The sequence below is a fragment of the Venturia canescens genome, chromosome 8, assembly GCF_019457755.1.
Source record: "Venturia canescens isolate UGA chromosome 8, ASM1945775v1, whole genome shotgun sequence".
NCBI lineage: Eukaryota > Metazoa > Arthropoda > Insecta > Hymenoptera > Ichneumonidae > Venturia > Venturia canescens.
Window position 1 is genome coordinate 9,952,633 of NC_057428.1, and position 20,961 is coordinate 9,973,593.

Consider the following 20,961-nt stretch of genomic DNA (forward strand, 5'->3'; position numbering starts at 1 on the left):
GTTTCCAAAATAGGCATGATGATTTTTTTCTGTAATACCAGGATTTTTTTGACAAAATTCGTGACACCCTTTCTCCATGTTCTTTGATTCTGTCGTCGTTCATGATTTGTTCAAGGAGGTGAATCCAATTGTCATGGCTTGTTGTTGTTCTAAAATTACTCAGAAAAACATAATTTCGCATTGGAGTCGTCGCCGTTCTTGAGAAATCCTGATTTTTCCCACATTGGTGGAACAATTTCTGTTCTCAATTCGAATAACGACTGCTCGGAGATACTATTCGGGGAAAATCGAGATTTTTTCGAATTTGGTAGAGCAATCTCTATTCTCAAATCGAATGACGAGTGTTTGAGGCCACTGAGCCTTCGTTATTCATTGAGAGAGATTAATCCATTGTAATGGTTTGATGTACGATCAAAGCATGCCAAAAACTATACGAAGAAACCACATTTTCTATCGGAGTCCTCTCCATTCATGGAAAGTCGAGATTTTTTCTAACACGATCAAGCAACTTCTGTACCCAAATCGAATAATGAGTGTTAGAGCTTACTGAGCCTTCGTGATTCATTCAAGGAGGTTAATCCAATTGTCATCATTGGTTGTAAGTAAATCAAAAACTATTCGAAGAAACCGCCGTTTCTATCGGAATCGTCTCTATTCTTGAAAAATCGAGAATTTTTCTAACACGATCGAGCAATCTCTGTTCTCAAATCGAATAGCAAGGGTTCGAGGCCGTTAAGCTTTCGTAAGTAGATATACAAGGCCGGTTCTGGATACTTTTTTGCTGAGTCATTGTCACGATGACGTCATCATCTAGAACCTTCTAGAACCTTCGATGACGTCATTTCGAATGTTCCAGAATGATGACGTCATCGATGACGTCATTTAAAAAAAAAAAATAAAAAAAAATAAAAAAAATAATAAAAATTTTTTAAAATGACGTCATTTCGAATGTTCCAGAATGATGACGTCATTTCGAAATGAGACGTTCTTTCCTGTTTTACCGACTGAACGAAATATTCTATGAGACGTTCTGTTCTTTTTCCTGTTTTACCGACTGATTGATACGACATCATTTCGAACGTTCTGGAACGATTCGAACTGGATCCAACGGAAATGACCAATCAGATGATTTCGAATATTCCAGAATTATGACGTTATTGATGATTTCATTTCAAGATCATTTCGAAAGTTCTGGAACGATGACGTCATTTCGAATGTTCCAGAATGATGACGTCATTTCGAAATGAGACGTTCTTTCCTGTTTTACCGACTGAACGAAATATTCTATGAGACGTTCTGTTCTTTTTCCTGTTTTACCGACTGATTGATACGACATCATTTCGAACGTTCTGGAACGATTCGAACTGGATCCAACGGAAATGACCAATCAGATGATTTCGAATATTCCAGAATTATGACGTTATTGATGATTTCATTTCAAGATCATTTCGAAAGTTCTGGAACGATGACGTCATTTCGAATGTTCCAGAATGATGACGTCATCTCGAAATGAGACGCTCTTTCCTGTTTTACCGACTGAAAATTTTGGAAAAATGTTGGAACCGTAGATGTCGCAATTAATAGGAAGCCTGATATCAATACATTCCAAGAATTTCCAAATCTGATTGATGACGTCATCCTGATTTTTAAATTCTGGAAAATTATATGTCAGAGTGGGGATGTATCCTATAAAAGGGATTTTTCCTTTATCGTCACTTTATGCTGAACACTTGAGCGATACCGTTAACAACAAGCCGAACAATGGAAGCCATTTTGGATTTGCAAGGTTTTAAGATGCCTATCAATAAATTCGTATTAAAAGAGCTGGCAGTCATTAAAATTTATCCCAGTGCCGAAGCTTATGAGGAGTTTGGATGCCTTCTAGTTAAGCCTCCATGTGAATGGGATAGTTTACCAGCCAAGTATAAGAGTCAGAATAAGTGGTGTGAACGCAACCATCATGGTATCCCATGGAATACCGGTGATATTCCTTATGATGAAGTGAAGAACGTATTTGACATTATTTTAAAAAATGTGAGTTTTCTTTATGTGAAAGGATTGGAAAAAAAGCAATGGATCACCGATATTATAGGAAATTCAAAGTTGATCATTAATATGGAGGATTTGGGTTGCCCCGCATTGCGAAAATTACCAGCACCAACATATCAGCATTACAAGTATCACAATGGGGTACGCGAATACAATTGTGCCTTTGAAAATGTTCAACGTTTGAAGGAATGGTATTTGAAGCATGGTGTTGAAAATTCATCATTTCCACGATCCTTAAGAATCTTCGCTACATTGGGAAGTCTGAGAGCAATGAAGACGGAGGATATCGCTTGTCTTCCTCAAGAATTTATTCTAACTTATGCATGGAAGGACATTGACGATGTATGGGACAGACTTCCTAAAGAATGGCGTATCGATGAGGATTTCATGCGTTATCGCCGATGTCGAAAACACCATCAAAAAACGGATACCGATGAATTCGATGGACCTATACCGTTAATCATAAATTGTCTCAAATGTCAATTTTTTTCTGAAAATCTGTATGATGAATAAAATATTTACATGTTTTCAAAATGTTTCCAAGTTTTTTTGAAATCTAACAATACTGCTTATAAAAAGAGATAAATATCAATTACTGATTAAGAAAGAAAATGACTCATCTTCATCTTCAAATATGACGTACTATAGTTCAGTCATGAGTCGCACTATAGAACAACGTAGCAGCGATAGTTCGAGCATGCTTGCAACATGATGCTCTGTGGAGTTAACCACGTGGAGAAAAAATAATTATTTATATTTTTCTGGGTTATCTAGTGACGCAAATATGTATAATCAAGTTTGCTCTATGATCCAAGAAAAAGTTTTGTATTATTACCTGCTTATTCAAATACGTTTATAACACATATTTTTCCGTAGTGGTGCGTCTTATCTCCTGTAACCTGATCTTCTTTTGCGTGATTCAGTGATGAGAGACCCACGAAATATGCATTACGCAATTAGTAGTACTAATTGTTTAATATAATGTTTTATGCGAAGTACCCTTTATAAAAAATTTATTGCATATGAATTTGTAAATAGTTATAATATTTGATAAAAAAAAAAAAAAAAGCTATGGAAATGCATCTGAACTTTAAATGATTATATATTGAATATTCTTACTGATCCATACTTTTGTAGAAACTTCAAGAACCATCTATCGTTAAGAAAATGTTCTATTATAAAAAATATCATTTTTTCCATTTGAAAACAATTTTTGATTGTGAGTATTCTATCACTTTTATCATTGAAAACATAATATACATTGTTTGTTCATATAATTTTTTACTTTGAATATTATTTTGAAATTTATTTATTAGAATGTTCTCGAGATTCTTATAGAAGTATATGAAGAAATTTCTAGAATTATTCAAACAATTTTGAAAACTATCTAAAGTAACCTATCATTTTACTTGATTCAAAGAAAACATTTTGTAAAGAAGTCTGTATATTTGAATTATAAACCAATGTAATGTTATAATTAATTTTTAAAAGAATTTATCGAGAATTTATATAAGTCGTATTTAAATCTTTCCCGAATCTATAAACATAAACATTTGAGCCTATATAAAACGACGCATCGACGAGTTGGACCCATCAATCGCTGAGAGTCACCGAACAATCCACGTCATCAATAAATCAAATTTCGTGAGTAATTTTTTAAAAGTCTTCCAACGTTAATTGTGCGGATTGTTAACTAAAAAATCATAAAAAGTGAAGTGTAAGAATATTCCATAATTAAATTTTTTATTCGAATTTCTTAAAGATCATGCAATCGTCAACCAACACCATAACCGTTTCGATCAACATACCGAGACCGTGGCTTTCGGCGTGCCCAAGAATGCTTTTGGAGAGTATCCTACGACGGGCGCTACGATCATACATCGTAGCAGATAACGATGTTTCTGTGAAAATCGCTGGGATTGAGGCCCAATTGATCGAAGGATATCACGGTGAATTTTGGTTTGTACCAAATAATTTCCTCAACGAGGAAAACGATGATGACGACGTCATCGTAGTCAACAACGAAGACGGCGACGACAATGTCATCGTAGTCAACAACGAAGACAGCGACGAAGACGATGATGACGACGACATCGTAGTCAACAACGAAGACGGCAACGACAATGTCATCGTAGTCAATGACGAAGACGACGACGAAGACGATGATGACGACGTCATCGTAGTCAACAACGAAGACGGCAACGACAATGTCATCGTAGTCAATGACGAAGACGACGACGAAGGAATCGTGGTCAACGATGAAGACAACAACGACGACGTAGTTGTACTCAATTAATAATGGTGAGTAATTACATTTTTTTTTAATTAAACTTCTGTCTGCAAACGTTTTTTTTTTCACACCTCATGTCTCTAAAACGTGGGTGGACCGTTTGCGTTTCATTCATTATTTCGCGAAAATTCAATTTTTTCATAATTTTTTCTATTCAACTGTCAACGAGTCAATGTTCTTGCTCAGACACGAACGGTTAAGAATTATAATTTCAATAAATTTTTCTAGAAATTAATGTATGTTTATGTTTTTTTGTTCAGTATTATCAACTGCGGATGGCTCGTACCACGATCGTCATTATCATCATGATCATGATTCTGATGATCATCATCATCGTCATTCACAGAATCATCGCGAAAAAAATAAATATAAATGTTATTACAGAGTAATTTCTATTACAGAGTATTTTCTTGAATAAACGAACGATTTATAATTTCTTACGTTTTCTTTATTTTCCGCTGACCTGCCTCACTCTCTTTCTGTGGCTGTTCGATTGACGATACGTTTCACATTCTGACTCAGGAAATAATCATAACTAAAATATATCTAATTTCGAAACCTGATAAAATTCGAATGTGTTGGAATTGAAGAAGTAAAAAATTTTTCTCTCCAAATTTTTCAAAAATCCCATCGTTTTACAGTAATCTCAATCAATGTACTCGAGATTCCGCTGAAAAATATAAATGAATATATCGAAAAATCGAGGAGACAAAATGTTTTATCTCAACTCGCGACCCAGTTGAAAAATCAAGCGATTCAAAATACCAACGTTTTTCCAAAACGATGCAGCACCCGTAATAAAAGTCGTAGAGACTTTTCAAATACACCAAAGTAAAGCTAAATGCCTTCTCCTCAAAATACGCCTTGTTGCATTGAAATATCTAAACCAGCGGCGCAATAGTACTAAAAAGAATATGAGAACTTTATCGAAAACTTTTCCCTGGTAATATATGAGGCATTCCATGCGGTTTCGAACAGTCAAAAAGTTGATTTCTCCTAACAATTAAAATTTTGTTAAATTTCTTAATTATATGAAAAAGAGACGTGTACATTCTTTCAGAATTTTTCGATCCCATTTTTCGAGTTTTTCAACTTTTGAAAATTTTCTAAATACCTTTATATTCTGAAAGTTTACGATCAAACAGAAAAATATTTCAGACAGAAAAATTGTAGTTTTACGTATATTTTGTGAAAAAATTTTTGTTTGATTTTTTTCGAGTTTAAAAAATGACTATTTTCATCAAAAATAGACGAATTTGAAGATTATAAAAAATGTTTATTTGATCACCACGATTCGATAAAACATCAATATTTAATTCAGAGCCAGAAACATGAGGTTTATACCATAAAACAGAAAAAATTAGCTTTGAGCTGGCAAGATGATAAGAGAATTCTGTTACCTGACACAACGGACACTGTACCATACGGTTATAACAAAAAATAAAAAACTCATTTTTGTATGTGTGTGTGTATTTATTCAACAAACCTCAATTTTCACCCCTTGGCAGATCGGGGGTGAACACGACTCCATAGTTCTCGAAAAATCCCAGCTCAATTTATCAACGTTCAAAGTAGAAATTTTTGGTTGAAAAAAATTTGCAAAAAAAAAAACCTGATAAAATTCGAATGTGTTGGAATTCAAGATGTAAAAAATTTTTCTCTCCAAATTTTTCAAAAACCCCGTCGTTTTACAGTAATCTCAATCAATGTACTCGAGATTCCGCTGAAAAATATAAATGAATATATCGAAAAATCGAGGAGACAAAATGTTTTATCTCAACTCGCGACCCAGTTGAAAACCAAGCGATTCAAAATACCAACGTTTTTCCAAAACGATGTAGCACCCGTAATAAAAGTCGTAGAGACTTTTCAAATACACCAAAGTAAAGCTAAATGCCTTCTCCTCAAAATACGCCTTGTTGCATTGAAATATTTAAACCAGCGGCGCAATAGTACTAAAAAGAACATGAGAACTTTATCGAAAACTTTTCCCCGGTAATATATGAGGCATTCCATGCGGTTTCGAACAGTCAAAAAGTTGACTTCTCCTAACAATTAAAATTTTGTCAAATTTCTTAATTATATGAAAACGAGACGTGTACATTCTTTCAGAATTTTTCGATCCCATTTTTCGAGTTTTTCAACTTTTGAAAATTTTCTAAATACCTTTATATTCTGAAAGTTTACGATCAAACAGAAAAATGTTTCAGACAGAAAAGTTGTAGTTTTACGTATATTTTGTGAAAAAATTTTTGTTTGATTTTTTTCGAGTTTAAAAAATGACTATTTTCATCAAAAATAGACGAAAATAATTTTTTGTCATTTTGAGATTGTAAAAAATTGGTGATTCAATAATTACATAAAAATTTCTCGTTAAACTGTAATTATCGCGATCACCCCCTGATCATGATTACAGTACGAATTCTTTGCGGTAATATTGCAAAAAAATACAAAAAAAGTTTTTTTCAAAAATGTTCATGTTTTTCATGTTTTAATCAGCCATATTTTTTCCTTCATGTCTGATCAGAATTTTGAGCCTGTATTCTGAAAGAGCATAAAATTCTACGTTAATATATCTGAAAACAACATTTTTTCAACACCGTTAACTTAAAAAATAATCGTGATGAAAGATTGGTAAAAAATCGAGGTGCTTGGGTGTTAATGGGTTAAGAAAGAAAATAACTCATCTTCGTCTTTCAAATATGACATACGATGGTTCTGAGCCGCACTATAGCACGACATATTCGCGATAGTTCGAGCCTGCTTGTAACACAATGCTCTGCGGAGCCAGCCACGTGAAGAAAAAATAATTATTTATGTTTTTCTGGATCGCCGAGTGACGCGAAATAATCAAGGATAGCAAAAAGTGATGCACGTGCGAGAACTGTATTTCGTGAGAGTGAGGCAGGTCAGCGTAAAATAAAGAAAACGTAAGAAATTATAAATCGTTCGTTTATTCAAGAAAATACTCTGTAATCATGATCAGGGGGTGATCGCGATAATTACAGTTTAACGAGAAATTTTTATGTAATTATTGAATCACCAATTTTTTACAATCTCAAAATGACAAAAAATTATTTTCGTCTATTTTTGATGAAAATAGTCATTTTTTAAACTCGAAAAAAATCAAACAAAAATTTTTTCACAAAATATACGTAAAACTACAACTTTTCTGTCTGAAACATTTTTCTGTTTGATCGTAAACTTTCAGAATATAAAGGTATTTAGAAAATTTTCAAAAGTTGAAAAACTCGAAAAATGGGATCGAAAAATTCTGAAAGAATGTACACGTCTCGTTTTCATATAATTAAGAAATTTGACAAAATTTTAATTGTTAGGAGAAGTCAACTTTTTGACTGTTCGAAACCGCATGGAATGCCTCATATATTACCGGGGAAAAGTTTTCGATAAAGTTCTCATGTTCTTTTTAGTACTATTGCGCCGCTGGTTTAAATATTTCAATGCAACAAGGCGTATTTTGAGGAGAAGGCATTTAGCTTTACTTTGGTGTATTTGAAAAGTCTCTACGACTTTTATTACGGGTGCTACATCGTTTTGGAAAAACGTTGGTATTTTGAATCGCTTGGTTTTCAACTGGGTCGCGAGTTGAGATAAAACATTTTGTCTCCTCGATTTTTCGATATATTCATTTATATTTTTCAGCGGAATCTCGAGTACATTGATTGAGATTACTGTAAAACGACGGGGTTTTTGAAAAATTTGGAGAGAAAAATTTTTTACATCTTGAATTCCAACACATTCGAATTTTATCAGGTTTTTTTTTTTGCAAATTTTTTTCAACCAAAAATTTCTACTTTGAACGTTGATAAATTGAGCTGGGATTTTTCGAGAACTATGGAGTCGTGTTCACCCCCGATCTGCCAAGGGGTGAAAATTGAGGTTTGTTGAATAAATACACACACACATACAAAAATGAGTTTTTTATTTTTTGTTATAACCGTATGGTACAGTGTCCGTTGTGTCAGGTAACAGAATTCTCTTATCATCTTGCCAGCTCAAAGCTAATTTTTTCTGTTTTATGGTATAAACCTCATGTTTCTGGCTCTGAATTAAATATTGATGTTTTATCGAATCGTGGTGATCAAATAAACATTTTTTATAATCTTCAAATTCGTCTATTTTTGATGAAAATAGTCATTTTTTAAACTCGAAAAAAATCAAACAAAAATTTTTTCACAAAATATACGTAAAACTACAATTTTTCTGTCTGAAATATTTTTCTGTTTGATCGTAAACTTTCAGAATATAAAGGTATTTAGAAAATTTTCAAAAGTTGAAAAACTCGAAAAATGGGATCGAAAAATTCTGAAAGAATGTACACGTCTCTTTTTCATATAATTAAGAAATTTAACAAAATTTTAATTGTTAGGAGAAATCAACTTTTTGACTGTTCGAAACCGCATGGAATGCCTCATATATTACCAGGGAAAAGTTTTCGATAAAGTTCTCATATTCTTTTTAGTACTATTGCGCCGCTGGTTTAGATATTTCAATGCAACAAGGCGTATTTTGAGGAGAAGGCATTTAGCTTTACTTTGGTGTATTTGAAAAGTCTCTACGACTTTTATTACGGGTGCTGCATCGTTTTGGAAAAACGTTGGTATTTTGAATCGCTTGATTTTTCAACTGGGTCGCGAGTTGAGATAAAACATTTTGTCTCCTCGATTTTTCGATATATTCATTTATATTTTTCAGCGGAATCTCGAGTACATTGATTGAGATTACTGTAAAACGATGGGATTTTTGAAAAATTTGGAGAGAAAAATTTTTTACTTCTTCAATTCCAACACATTCGAATTTTATCAGGTTTCGAAATTAGATATATTTTAGTTATGATTATTTCCTGAGTCAGAATGTGAAACGTATCGTCAATCGAACAGCCACAGAAAGAGAGTGAGGCAGGTCAGCGGAAAATAAAGAAAACGTAAGAAATTATAAATCGTTCGTTTATTCAAGAAAATACTCTGTAATAGAAATTACTCTGTAATAACATTTATATTTATTTTTTTCGCGATGATTCTGTGAATGACGATGATGATGATCATCAGAATCATGATCATGATGATAATGACGATCGTGGTACGAGCCATCCGCAGTTGATAATACTGAACAAAAAAACATAAACATACATTAATTTCTAGAAAAATTTATTGAAATTATAATTCTTAACCGTTCGTGTCTGAGCAAGAACATTGACTCGTTGACAGTTGAATAGAAAAAATTATGAAAAAATTGAATTTTCGCGAAATAATGAATGAAACGCAAACGGTCCACCCACGTTTTAGAGACATGAGGTGTGAAAAAAAAACGTTTGCAGACAGAAGTTTAATTAAAAAAAAATGTAATTACTCACCATTATTAATTGAGTACAACTACGTCGTCGTTGTTGTCTTCATCGTTGACCACGATTCCTTCGTCGTCGTCTTCGTCATTGACTACGATGACATTGTCGTTGCCGTCTTCGTTGTTGACTACGATGACGTCGTCATCATCGTCTTCGTCGTCGTCTTCGTCATTGACTACGATGACATTGTCGTTGCCGTCTTCGTTGTTGACTACGATGTCGTCGTCATCATCGTCTTCGTCGCTGTCTTCGTTGTTGACTACGATGACATTGTCGTCGCCGTCTTCGTTGTTGACTACGATGACGTCGTCATCATCGTTTTCCTCGTTGAGGAAATTATTTGGTACAAACCAAAATTCACCGTGATATCCTTCGATCAATTGGGCCTCAATCCCAGCGATTTTCACAGAAACATCGTTATCTGCTACGATGTATGATCGTAGCGCCCGTCGTAGGATACTCTCCAAAAGCATTCTTGGGCACGCCGAAAGCCACGGTCTCGGTATGTTGATCGAAACGGTTATGGTGTTGGTTGACGATTGCATGATCTTTAAGAAATTCGAATAAAAAATTTAATTATGGAATATTCTTACACTTCACTTTTTATGATTTTTTAGTTAACAATCCGCACAATTAACGTTGGAAGACTTTTAAAAAATTACTCACGAAATTTGATTTATTGATGACGTGGATTGTTCGGTGACTCTCAGCGATTGATGGGTCCAACTCGTCGATGCGTCGTTTTATATAGGCTCAAATGTTTATGTTTATAGATTCGGGAAAGATTTAAATACGACTTATATAAATTCTCGATAAATTCTTTTAAAAATTAATTATAACATTACATTGGTTTATAATTCAAATATACAGACTTCTTTACAAAATGTTTTCTTTGAATCAAGTAAAATGATAGGTTACTTTAGATAGTTTTCAAAATTGTTTGAATAATTCTAGAAATTTCTTCATATACTTCTATAAGAATCTCGAGAACATTCTAATAAATAAATTTCAAAATAATATTCAAAGTAAAAAATTATATGAACAAACAATGTATATTATGTTTTCAATGATAAAAGTGATAGAATACTCACAATCAAAAATTGTTTTCAAATGGAAAAAATGATATTTTTTATAATAGAACATTTTCTTAACGATAGATGGTTCTTGAAGTTTCTACAAAAGTATGGATCAGTAAGAATATTCAATATATAATCATTTAAAGTTCAGATGCATTTCCATAGCTTTTTTTTTTTTTTTATCAAATATTATAACTATTTACAAATTCATATGCAATAAATTTTTTATAAAGGGTACTTCGCATAAAACATTATATTAAACAATTAGTACTACTAATTGCGTAATGCATATTTCGTGGGTCTCTCATCACTGAATCACGCAAAAGAAGATCAGGTTACAGGAGATAAGACGCACCACTACGGAAAAATATGTGTTATAAACGTATTTGAATAAGCAGGTAATAATACAAAACTTTTTCTTGGATCATAGAGCAAACTTGATTATACATATTTGCGTCACTAGATAACCCAGAAAAATATAAATAATTATTTTTTCTCCACGTGGTTAACTCCACAGAGCATCATGTTGCAAGCATGCTCGAACTATCGCTGCTACGTTGTTCTATAGTGCGACTCATGACTGAACTATAGTACGTCATATTTGAAGATGAAGATGAGTCATTTTCTTTCTTAATCAGTAATTGATATTTATCTCTTTTTATAAGCAGTATTGTTAGATTTCAAAAAAACTTGGAAACATTTTGAAAACATGTAAATATTTTATTCATCATACAGATTTTCAGAAAAAAATTGACATTTGAGACAATTTATGATTAACGGTATAGGTCCATCGAATTCATCGGTATCCGTTTTTTGATGGTGTTTTCGACATCGGCGATAACGCATGAAATCCTCATCGATACGCCATTCTTTAGGAAGTCTGTCCCATACATCGTCAATGTCCTTCCATGCATAAGTTAGAATAAATTCTTGAGGAAGACAAGCGATATCCTCCGTCTTCATTGCTCTCAGACTTCCCAATGTAGCGAAGATTCTTAAGGATCGTGGAAATGATGAATTTTCAACACCATGCTTCAAATACCATTCCTTCAAACGTTGAACATTTTCAAAGGCACAATTGTATTCGCGTACCCCATTGTGATACTTGTAATGCTGATATGTTGGTGCTGGTAATTTTCGCAATGCGGGGCAACCCAAATCCTCCATATTAATGATCAACTTTGAATTTCCTATAATATCGGTGATCCATTGCTTTTTTTCCAATCCTTTCACATAAAGAAAACTCACATTTTTTAAAATAATGTCAAATACGTTCTTCACTTCATCATAAGGAATATCACCGGTATTCCATGGGATACCATGATGGTTGCGTTCACACCACTTATTCTGACTCTTATACTTGGCTGGTAAACTATCCCATTCACATGGAGGCTTAACTAGAAGGCATCCAAACTCCTCATAAGCTTCGGCACTGGGATAAATTTTAATGACTGCCAGCTCTTTTAATACGAATTTATTGATAGGCATCTTAAAACCTTGCAAATCCAAAATGGCTTCCATTGTTCGGCTTGTTGTTAACGGTATCGCTCAAGTGTTCAGCATAAAGTGACGATAAAGGAAAAATCCCTTTTATAGGATACATCCCCACTCTGACATATAATTTTCCAGAATTTAAAAATCAGGATGACGTCATCAATCAGATTTGGAAATTCTTGGAATGTATTGATATCAGGCTTCCTATTAATTGCGACATCTACGGTTCCAACATTTTTCCAAAATTTTCAGTCGGTAAAACAGGAAAGAGCGTCTCATTTCGAGATGACGTCATCATTCTGGAACATTCGAAATGACGTCATCGTTCCAGAACTTTCGAAATGATCTTGAAATGAAATCATCAATAACGTCATAATTCTGGAATATTCGAAATCATCTGATTGGTCATTTCCGTTGGATCCAGTTCGAATCGTTCCAGAACGTTCGAAATGATGTCGTATCAATCAGTCGGTAAAACAGGAAAAAGAACAGAACGTCTCATAGAATATTTCGTTCAGTCGGTAAAACAGGAAAGAACGTCTCATTTCGAAATGACGTCATCATTCTGGAACATTCGAAATGACGTCATCGTTCCAGAACTTTCGAAATGATCTTGAAATGAAATCATCAATAACGTCATAATTCTGGAATATTCGAAATCATCTGATTGGTCATTTCCGTTGGATCCAGTTCGAATCGTTCCAGAACGTTCGAAATGATGTCGTATCAATCAGTCGGTAAAACAGGAAAAAGAACAGAACGTCTCATAGAATATTTCGTTCAGTCGGTAAAACAGGAAAGAACGTCTCATTTCGAAATGACGTCATCATTCTGGAACATTCGAAATGACGTCATCGTTCCAGAACTTTCGAAATGATCTTGAAATGAAATCATCAATAACGTCATAATTCTGGAATATTCGAAATCATCTGATTGGTCATTTCCGTTGGATCCAGTTCGAATCGTTCCAGAACGTTCGAAATGATGTCGTATCAATCAGTCGGTAAAACAGGAAAAAGAACAGAACGTCTCATAGAATATTTCGTTCAGTCGGTAAAACAGGAAAGAACGTCTCATTTCGAAATGACGTCATCATTCTGGAACATTCGAAATGACGTCATTTTAAAAAATTTTTATTATTTTTTTTATTTTTTTTTATTTTTTTTTTTTAAATGACGTCATCGATGACGTCATCATTCTGGAACATTCGAAATGACGTCATCGAAGGTTCTAGAAGGTTCTAGATGATGACGTCATCGTGACAATGACTCAGCAAAAAAGTATCCAGAACCGGCCTTGTATATCTACTTTCGTATACGTTCAAGGAGATAAATCCAATTGTCACCGCTTTTTGTACAGCCTAACAAAATCGAAAATTACATAGAAAACAAAAATTCTTCATTGGAGTGACCACTCCGTTCGTGGAAAATCGACATTTTTCCGAATTTGGTGCAGCATTCTCTGTTCTCAAGTCGAACAACGAGTGTTTGATGCCACTGAGCCTTCATTATTCATGAAGAGAGATTAATCCATTGTAATGGTTTGAGGTACGATCGGAGCAAACCAAAAACTATACGAAGAAACCCCCTTTTCTATAAGAATCGTCTCTATTCTTGAGAAATCGAGATTTTTACGAACATCATCGAGCAACCTCTGTTCTGAAATCAAATAACGAGTGTTGGAGCTTACTGAGCCTTCGTGATTCATTCAAGGAGGTTAATCCAATGGTCACCATTGCTTGTACGATCGGAGCAAACCAAAAACTATACGAAGAAAGAGCATTTTCTTTCGGAATCGTCTCTAATCTTGAAAAATCGAGAATCTTTCTAACACGATCGAGCAATCTCTGTTCTCAAATCGAATAGCGAGGGTTCGAGGCCGAGCTTTCGTATACGTTCAAGGAGATGAGTCCAATTGTCATTGCTTTTTGTACAGCCTAAAAATAACGAAAATTACATGGAAAACAAAAATTTTCCACGAACGGAGACGACTTGAATGGAGAATTTTTTTTTTTCGCTGTTTTTTTTTCGCGGTTTTTCGCTGAGATATGAATTTCGACCTGTGATATTCAATTTGATAAATAAGCTCGTTTTTCCTGGATTTCGAAAGGGAGTAAACGTCGTGGCTTTCTTCGTAACAAAAGGATATTGCAAAAAAACGCAGAAAAACTACATTTTTCAAGAGATTTGGGTGCATTACGTTGAGAAAGTATGTCTGAACTTGTAAATGAAACTTAGCGTTCTTAGTTTTTTTGGAAAAACGTTATTAAATTCGCATTTCGAAACCATTACACAAATAATTTCGTTATTTTCTTCCAATATCAATCACAAAGACCTTTCGAAAAGTCCGATATTCCAAGAATTTTCAAAAAAAAAAAAACATTAGAAATACCGAATGCAATCCGTCGTCAAGGAAAATTAGCTGGAAGTAACCTCCTAGAGGTCTAACAGGAACTGGAACAATATTTAACAACATCGTGAATCACGGAGCTGTCGACCTAGACAGTGAAAGTCGTAAGGAATTATACCTAGACATCAAAAACCATAGAACCGTCGACCTAGACATCGGAAACCATGGACCCATCGACCTGGACATCGAAAACTTTGTAGCCGTCGACCTGGACATCAAAAACTATGGAGCCGTCGACCTAGACATCGAAAACTATGGAGCCGTCGACCTAGAAATCGAAAACCATGGAGCTGTCGACCTAGACATCGGAAACCATGGAGCGGTCGACGTAGACATTGAAAACCATGGACCTGTCGACCTAGACATCGAAAACCATGAAGCCGTCGACCTAGACATCGAAAACCATGAAGCCGTCGACCTGGACATCGAAAACCATGGACCCATCAACCTGGACATTGAAAACTTTGTAGCCGTCGACCTGGACATCGAAAACTATGGAGCAGTCGACCTAGACTCCGAAAAACCATGGAGCCGTCGACCTAGACATCGAAAACTATGGAGCCGTCGACCTAGACATCGAAAACCATGAAGCTGTCGACCTAGACATCGGAAACCATGGAGCCGTCGACATAGATATCGAAAACCATGAAACTGTCGACCTAGACATCGAAAACCATGAAGCCGTCGACCTAGACATCGAAAACCATGGAGGCGTCGACCTCGACATCGAAAACCATGGAGCTGTCGGATTTTTATATACTCTATTCATATAACTTTTATGTTGTAGTATATGTGCGAATCGTATATCAAAAATATAATCAGAATGCTATTGAATAGTATATGAAATCATGTAATGTAATCGGCAAAAATTTATATAATTTTCTTATATTTTTCATATATTCAAATTTAATAAAATGTATCATTCGGTCGATCATCAATGTTTAATGTTTTTTTCGTCAATATATTTTGCTGAAAATAATATTTCTCAATCAATTTGAAAATAGCCTCCTTTTCTAATGTTATAAAGTTTTAGTGATTATCGTTTTTTTCTTTCTTATTGTATTTAATAACATCCATATTTTTCCAGGTTTACATTTCTCTTTTTCTTGTCCATTAGAAGTAGTCTTTTCTTAGTTCGACAATTTTCGAACGATTAACCTCTCGATTAGATTTCCCTTTAAACTTTGGACCGCGGCTACGTCATCCTGGCGCTATCATGTTTTTGTGGGATTATTTTTAACCGGGGGTTAGAATCTACGCCTGACACATCAATCTGAAACTCGTCCAAACTTCGAAGGACTTCAACAAATGACGATACACAGTCGGTAAAATCGTCGCTCATTCGAGCTGACCAGGCATTAATGCATAGTACTGTACATCACGAACGAGACAGAGACCACAGCTATCTGGGTAAGGGGGGCCACCCAATCGCGAGTCTCCGACCGCGGAGTAGGCGACGATTTCGTCTGGGCCAGGGTGGGCGCTGTCACTGACGTCAGCGTCTACCTGACGCCCAACTGCACTGCGGTGGAATTCGAGAGGAAGGTGGCGCTCCTAGAAGACGGAATCAGGGACCTGCCCGGGGATGTCATCGTTGCGGGGGATCTCAACGCGAGGGCGACCGAGTGGGGAATGACAGAAACGAACAGACGCGGACGACTGCTACTGGAAATGGCCGCAAGGCTGGACCTGGTAGTGGTGAACGCGGGAAACACGCCGACGTACAGACGACCAGGGTTCGGAGACTCCATCCCTGACGTGACGCTGACGTCGGACGGAATCCTGTCACGGCTGAGGGGGTGGCGGGTGATCGAGGACTATACAGCCAGCGATCACCAGTACATCACCTTCGAAGTGGCAGGACGGACAGAAACGAGACGAACTAGCTCCCACCGACCCCAGCGGTGGAACCTCGACAAACTCGAGGGACGTAAATTTTCTGAGGAGTTGATGGCAGCACCAGCTCCAATGACGAAAATTCCCCCCGAACTGACTGGCCGGCAAAGGACGGAGAGACTGACGGACGAGACGGCCAAACTAATATACGGCTTGTGCAACAGCACAATGCCGAAACGACGACAGATACAGAAAAGACGACCACAATACTGGTGGACGGACGAGATCGCCGAATTCCGCAGGATTTGCCTGGCAAATCGGCGACGAGTGACGAGGGCTGGGGGCGGACCCGAAAGGGAAAACCTTCAGGCCATATACAAAACAGCACGGAAGACGCTGACGAAGGCAATACGGGACAGCAAGACGCGATGCTGGAGGAAGCTCTGCGAGGAGGTGAACGAGGATCCCTGGGGAACCGGTTACAAGGTTGTGACCGGCAAACTAGGGGCCCGAGTTCCACCAGAACTCAAAGACGTCGAAACAGCAGGACGGATTGTTGACGGATTGTTTCCGACGCACCCGATACGGACGAATGTGACGGACGACGCTGACGTACCGGCGCCCCCCGTCTTTGTCGCCGAGGAGCTCACCAGAGCAACGAAGGCGATGAAGACTGGTAAGGCGCCGGGACCAGACGGAGTACCGGCTGAGATCCTCCGGCTCGTGGTTCGCCTACGGCCGGAGATACTTCTCGACCTGTACAACACGTGCTTGACGACAGGAACGTTCAGCGATCGGTGGAAAGAGGCGAGGCTCGTCCTTATCCCGAAAGGTAGGGGCGACCCTAGCACGCCCTCGGCCGTGGAGTTTACTCGACACGACAGGTAAACTCTACGAACAATTACTGAGACCGAGACTGACGGACGCGATGCAGGCCGGAGGGGGTCTCTCCGACCCGCAGTTCGGTTTCAGGAGGGGTCGATCGACGATTGGAGCAATCCAAAAGGTGGTTGACTCTTTCCTGGAACTGGACAGACACTGCCACGCAGCCTGACCTATCGTGCTGGTGGCGACACTGGACATCAGGAATGCTTTCAACTCGGCCAGGTGGGTGGATGTCTTGGAGGCGCTGAAAATCAACTTCGGGATCCCACCTTACTTGGCTCGGGTTGTGGAGGACCTGAAAAACAGACGTATAATGTACGAAACGATCGAAGGACAGGTAACGAGACAGGTCACCGCTGGGGTTGCCCAGGGGTCGATACTGGGACCTGACTTCTGGAACGGCTTATACAACAGCTTGCTTCGGCTGGAGATGCCGCTCGGAGTGATCCTCGTCGCCTACGCTGATGACGTAGCGGCGGTGATTACAGAGCGATCTCCGGAACTAGCACAGTTGAAGTTGAACCAGACCATGAGACGAGTTGGACGTTGGATGACGGACCACGGATTGCAACTCGCAACAGAAAAGACGGAACTGACGCTCCTTACGAGAAGACGCATACAGACGATACTGCCCATGAGAGTGGGGGCACACGAGACGGAGACCAAGGGGGAAGTCAAGTACCTTGGGGTAACCCTTGATACGAAGATGACCTTCTGGCCTCACATACAAAAGACGGCCCAGAGGGCGGCAGAGAGGATAGCATCCTTGAGCCGCCTGATGGCAAACACGACGGGACCGAGACCGGGGAAACGGCGACTGTTAATGGCGACAGCTCACTCGATCCTCCTGTACGGTGCGGAGATCTGGGCAGACTCTGCACAAGCTGTTCTGGTGGTGGCGGGCATAATTCCCATGGATCTCCTTGCGTTTGAGTGTAAGAGGATCTACGGGAGCAGCGCAGACATAAGACGGAAGAACGCGGCAATTGCCGAGCGCGAAAGGACGATAGACACTTGGCAAGGACGGTGGACAAACGGAAACCATGGTAACTGGACGAGACGACTTATACGGGACCTGAGGCCGTGGCTCGGAAGGAAGTTCGGGGACGTGAATTTTTACGTTACCCCGCTCTTGACGGGGCACGGTTACTTCCGACGGTACCTCCACAGAATGAACAGAGTACGGACACCTGACTGTAAGTACTGTGGACATGAACGAGACGACGCGGAACACACGTTTTTCGTGTGTGACCGCTGGACAGGAATAAGACAAGAAATGGAAATAACAGTTGGCAGTATTACCCCGGAGAACATCGTCGGGGTGATGCTGCACGAACCCGAATAGTGGTGCTTAGTCGCCACCTACACGGAAACGATACTGCGACGTAAGAACGCGGATGGCTGCTTGACGGATGACTGAGCAGACGGAGTGACGCGACGTTACGATAACGGTGGGACAGAACGGACGAACGAACACAGACAGAACCCCCAGTTAGAAGTAATATCAACATAGTCCCTGGCTGGGGGGAAGGACAACAAGGAGGTGGCGGTTTTAGTTGGTAGGCCTATTTTTTTGGGAGTCCCACATACCCATGTAGTCCGTAAAACTACATGGAATCCGTAAAAAGGATTTCCGCAACTCCTTGGTAAAAAAAAAAAAAAATGTCAACGGAACGTTACTTTTTGCAATAAATGTATTTATTCTTCATATGAAACGAAATTTTTGTATGAACTGAATTATTACACATTTCAAGAAAAAATTGAAAAAAGAATTTGATGTGGAGACAGTCACACATCTAATTTTTCAAAATAATATCCTTCTTCGTTTTTCATTAATCTTCCAACCACATCGTTGAAGATTATGACGTTGCTCGATATATGGGAGCCAGCCATCTCCGCCACGTGGATGGTGATACGAACAGCGTCCAACAAAGCGTCTAGATCTGGATAACCCTCCACCCATTCGCGTAAGAGGGCAACCGATATTGTCCTCGGTGATTCCATTTTTCTGACCAATTCGAATACAATTAGAATAATTCCAAAATACTAACCCTATTAGGATATCTTCGATCTTTGGAAACTTGAACCATTTTTTTTTGTTTCGTAAATGTGTGTATTTTATGTGAAATGGATATGTTATGTGAAATGGATATGTTATGTGAAATGAATATGTTAATGATTAAATGTTTGTTAAATTTATTTTTTGCAATCTCCATGATGTGTCCTCAAAGTAGAAGTATTGAAGAGTGTTCAGGTATTTTATATAAATTTTTCATTGTAAATTAGGTGTTCTAACATGGTTCAGGTCTTCAGAGATTTACGACACCCTGTTACCGTAAATTAAGTTAAATACTCAAAATATTATAAATAGATCTAGATGAGAAAAAATTTATTAGTGCGAATCTTCCAAAAAAATTTTATTATAGAAAAAAAGTTAGTAAACTCAAATGTCATACTAATATCTCAAAATATTATGAACAGATCTAGATGAGAAAAAAAATTTATTATAGAAAAAAAGTTTAGAAAAATCGCTTCAGAAAGATAAACTAATTAGCAATATTTCCTGTTACTTACTTCAACGTTTGAGAAAAATGATGTAGAATATTGCGAAGTAAAGTATTGCGCTGTGGAGTTTGCAATGTGAAGTATTGCGATGTTAAGTAACACGTTTACACTTTAAATAATAGCAGCTGTCGACAACTTTGTCTTTACAATTCGGAAGCACCGGTTAATATGAAACTTCACAAAATTTTTTTTTTAAATATTTCAATTGTTGTAAATTAAAAATATAATTGTGATACTCGTAATACAAGCGGTTTGATACTCTTATGTGAGTCTCCAGAAACGAAATGATGACCGCCCAGCGTGGTCTGACTTTTCATATGATTCTTTTATGTATATTTTGATATCATCAACACCTCTTGGACCGAACGCAGATTCTCTTCTTTCAAATGTTTATAATTCACACCATCATATCGTCTAGCCCATGCGTAGAAAAGTAATATGAGATGACATTGCTGCGCAGTTTCATGAATATTCGATTGAACGTTCATAAATTTTTCCATCTCGGTTTAGTTTTCAGAGGTAATTTTCAGACTAGCTACTTTTCAAAAAGTTCTGGAAAAATTTCCTTGGAAATGTTTCCTCAGCTTTGCTTATAAATCGATGCGCAAGCAACATTAGAGCACCAGTTTAATTCAGACTTTCAGTATCATCACTGCTAGTATGGATTCGAAAAAGTCTTTCATCCTCATCAGCATTATGGAGGGTGCTTATAAACTGATTATCAAAAAAGGAATTTCGAATACAGATGTCGAAAAGTGGAAAATACTTGGAACTAGAAATATCAGACTTTTAAATAAATTATTGAAAACGGCATCGTCCGTTGGAGAAAAAACGAGAATTTCAACGACTGTGGGGATCTTGAAATCATTGAGGGCTCGGTTCGAACAGTTTAGAAAGAGAGGAGAAGGTGTGCGAAGACAACGACGCAGCGATAGAGTAGTGTGGGAAGAAATAGAATCAGCTTTCAAGGGATGAATAAGAACCGGCGTCAT

The 20,961-nt window shown here is 37.4% G+C and overlaps 2 protein-coding genes across 4 annotated transcripts; one reads left to right on the forward strand and one right to left on the reverse strand.

Annotated features, from left to right (window-relative positions):
• Positions 1-3,520: 3,520 nt before the first annotated feature.
• LOC122414642 (coiled-coil domain-containing protein 1-like) lies at positions 3,521-4,704 on the forward strand. Of its 2 annotated transcripts, XM_043426103.1 has the most exons (3): positions 3,521-3,693; positions 3,812-4,350; positions 4,600-4,704. In XM_043426103.1, exon 2 carries the CDS (start codon positions 3,815-3,817, stop codon positions 4,343-4,345), a length of 531 nt encoding a protein of 176 aa, XP_043282038.1. In that variant the 5' UTR covers positions 3,521-3,693; positions 3,812-3,814; the 3' UTR covers positions 4,346-4,350; positions 4,600-4,704. The 2 variants fall into 2 exon arrangements, with proteins under 2 accessions (XP_043282038.1, XP_043282037.1); XM_043426102.1 differs by having other exon boundaries at positions 3,521-4,350.
• Positions 4,705-9,360: 4,656 nt separating this feature from the next.
• Positions 9,361-10,543, reverse strand: LOC122414644 (coiled-coil domain-containing protein 1-like). Of its 2 annotated transcripts, XM_043426111.1 has the most exons (3): positions 10,371-10,543; positions 9,714-10,252; positions 9,361-9,465 (listed from the first exon to the last, which is right to left on the reverse strand). In XM_043426111.1, the coding sequence occupies exon 2, from the start codon at positions 10,247-10,249 to the stop codon at positions 9,719-9,721; it is 531 nt and encodes a 176-aa protein (XP_043282046.1). In that variant the 5' UTR covers positions 10,250-10,252; positions 10,371-10,543; the 3' UTR covers positions 9,361-9,465; positions 9,714-9,718. The 2 variants fall into 2 exon arrangements, with proteins under 2 accessions (XP_043282046.1, XP_043282045.1); XM_043426110.1 differs by having other exon boundaries at positions 9,714-10,543.
• Positions 10,544-20,961: the final 10,418 nt, after the last annotated feature.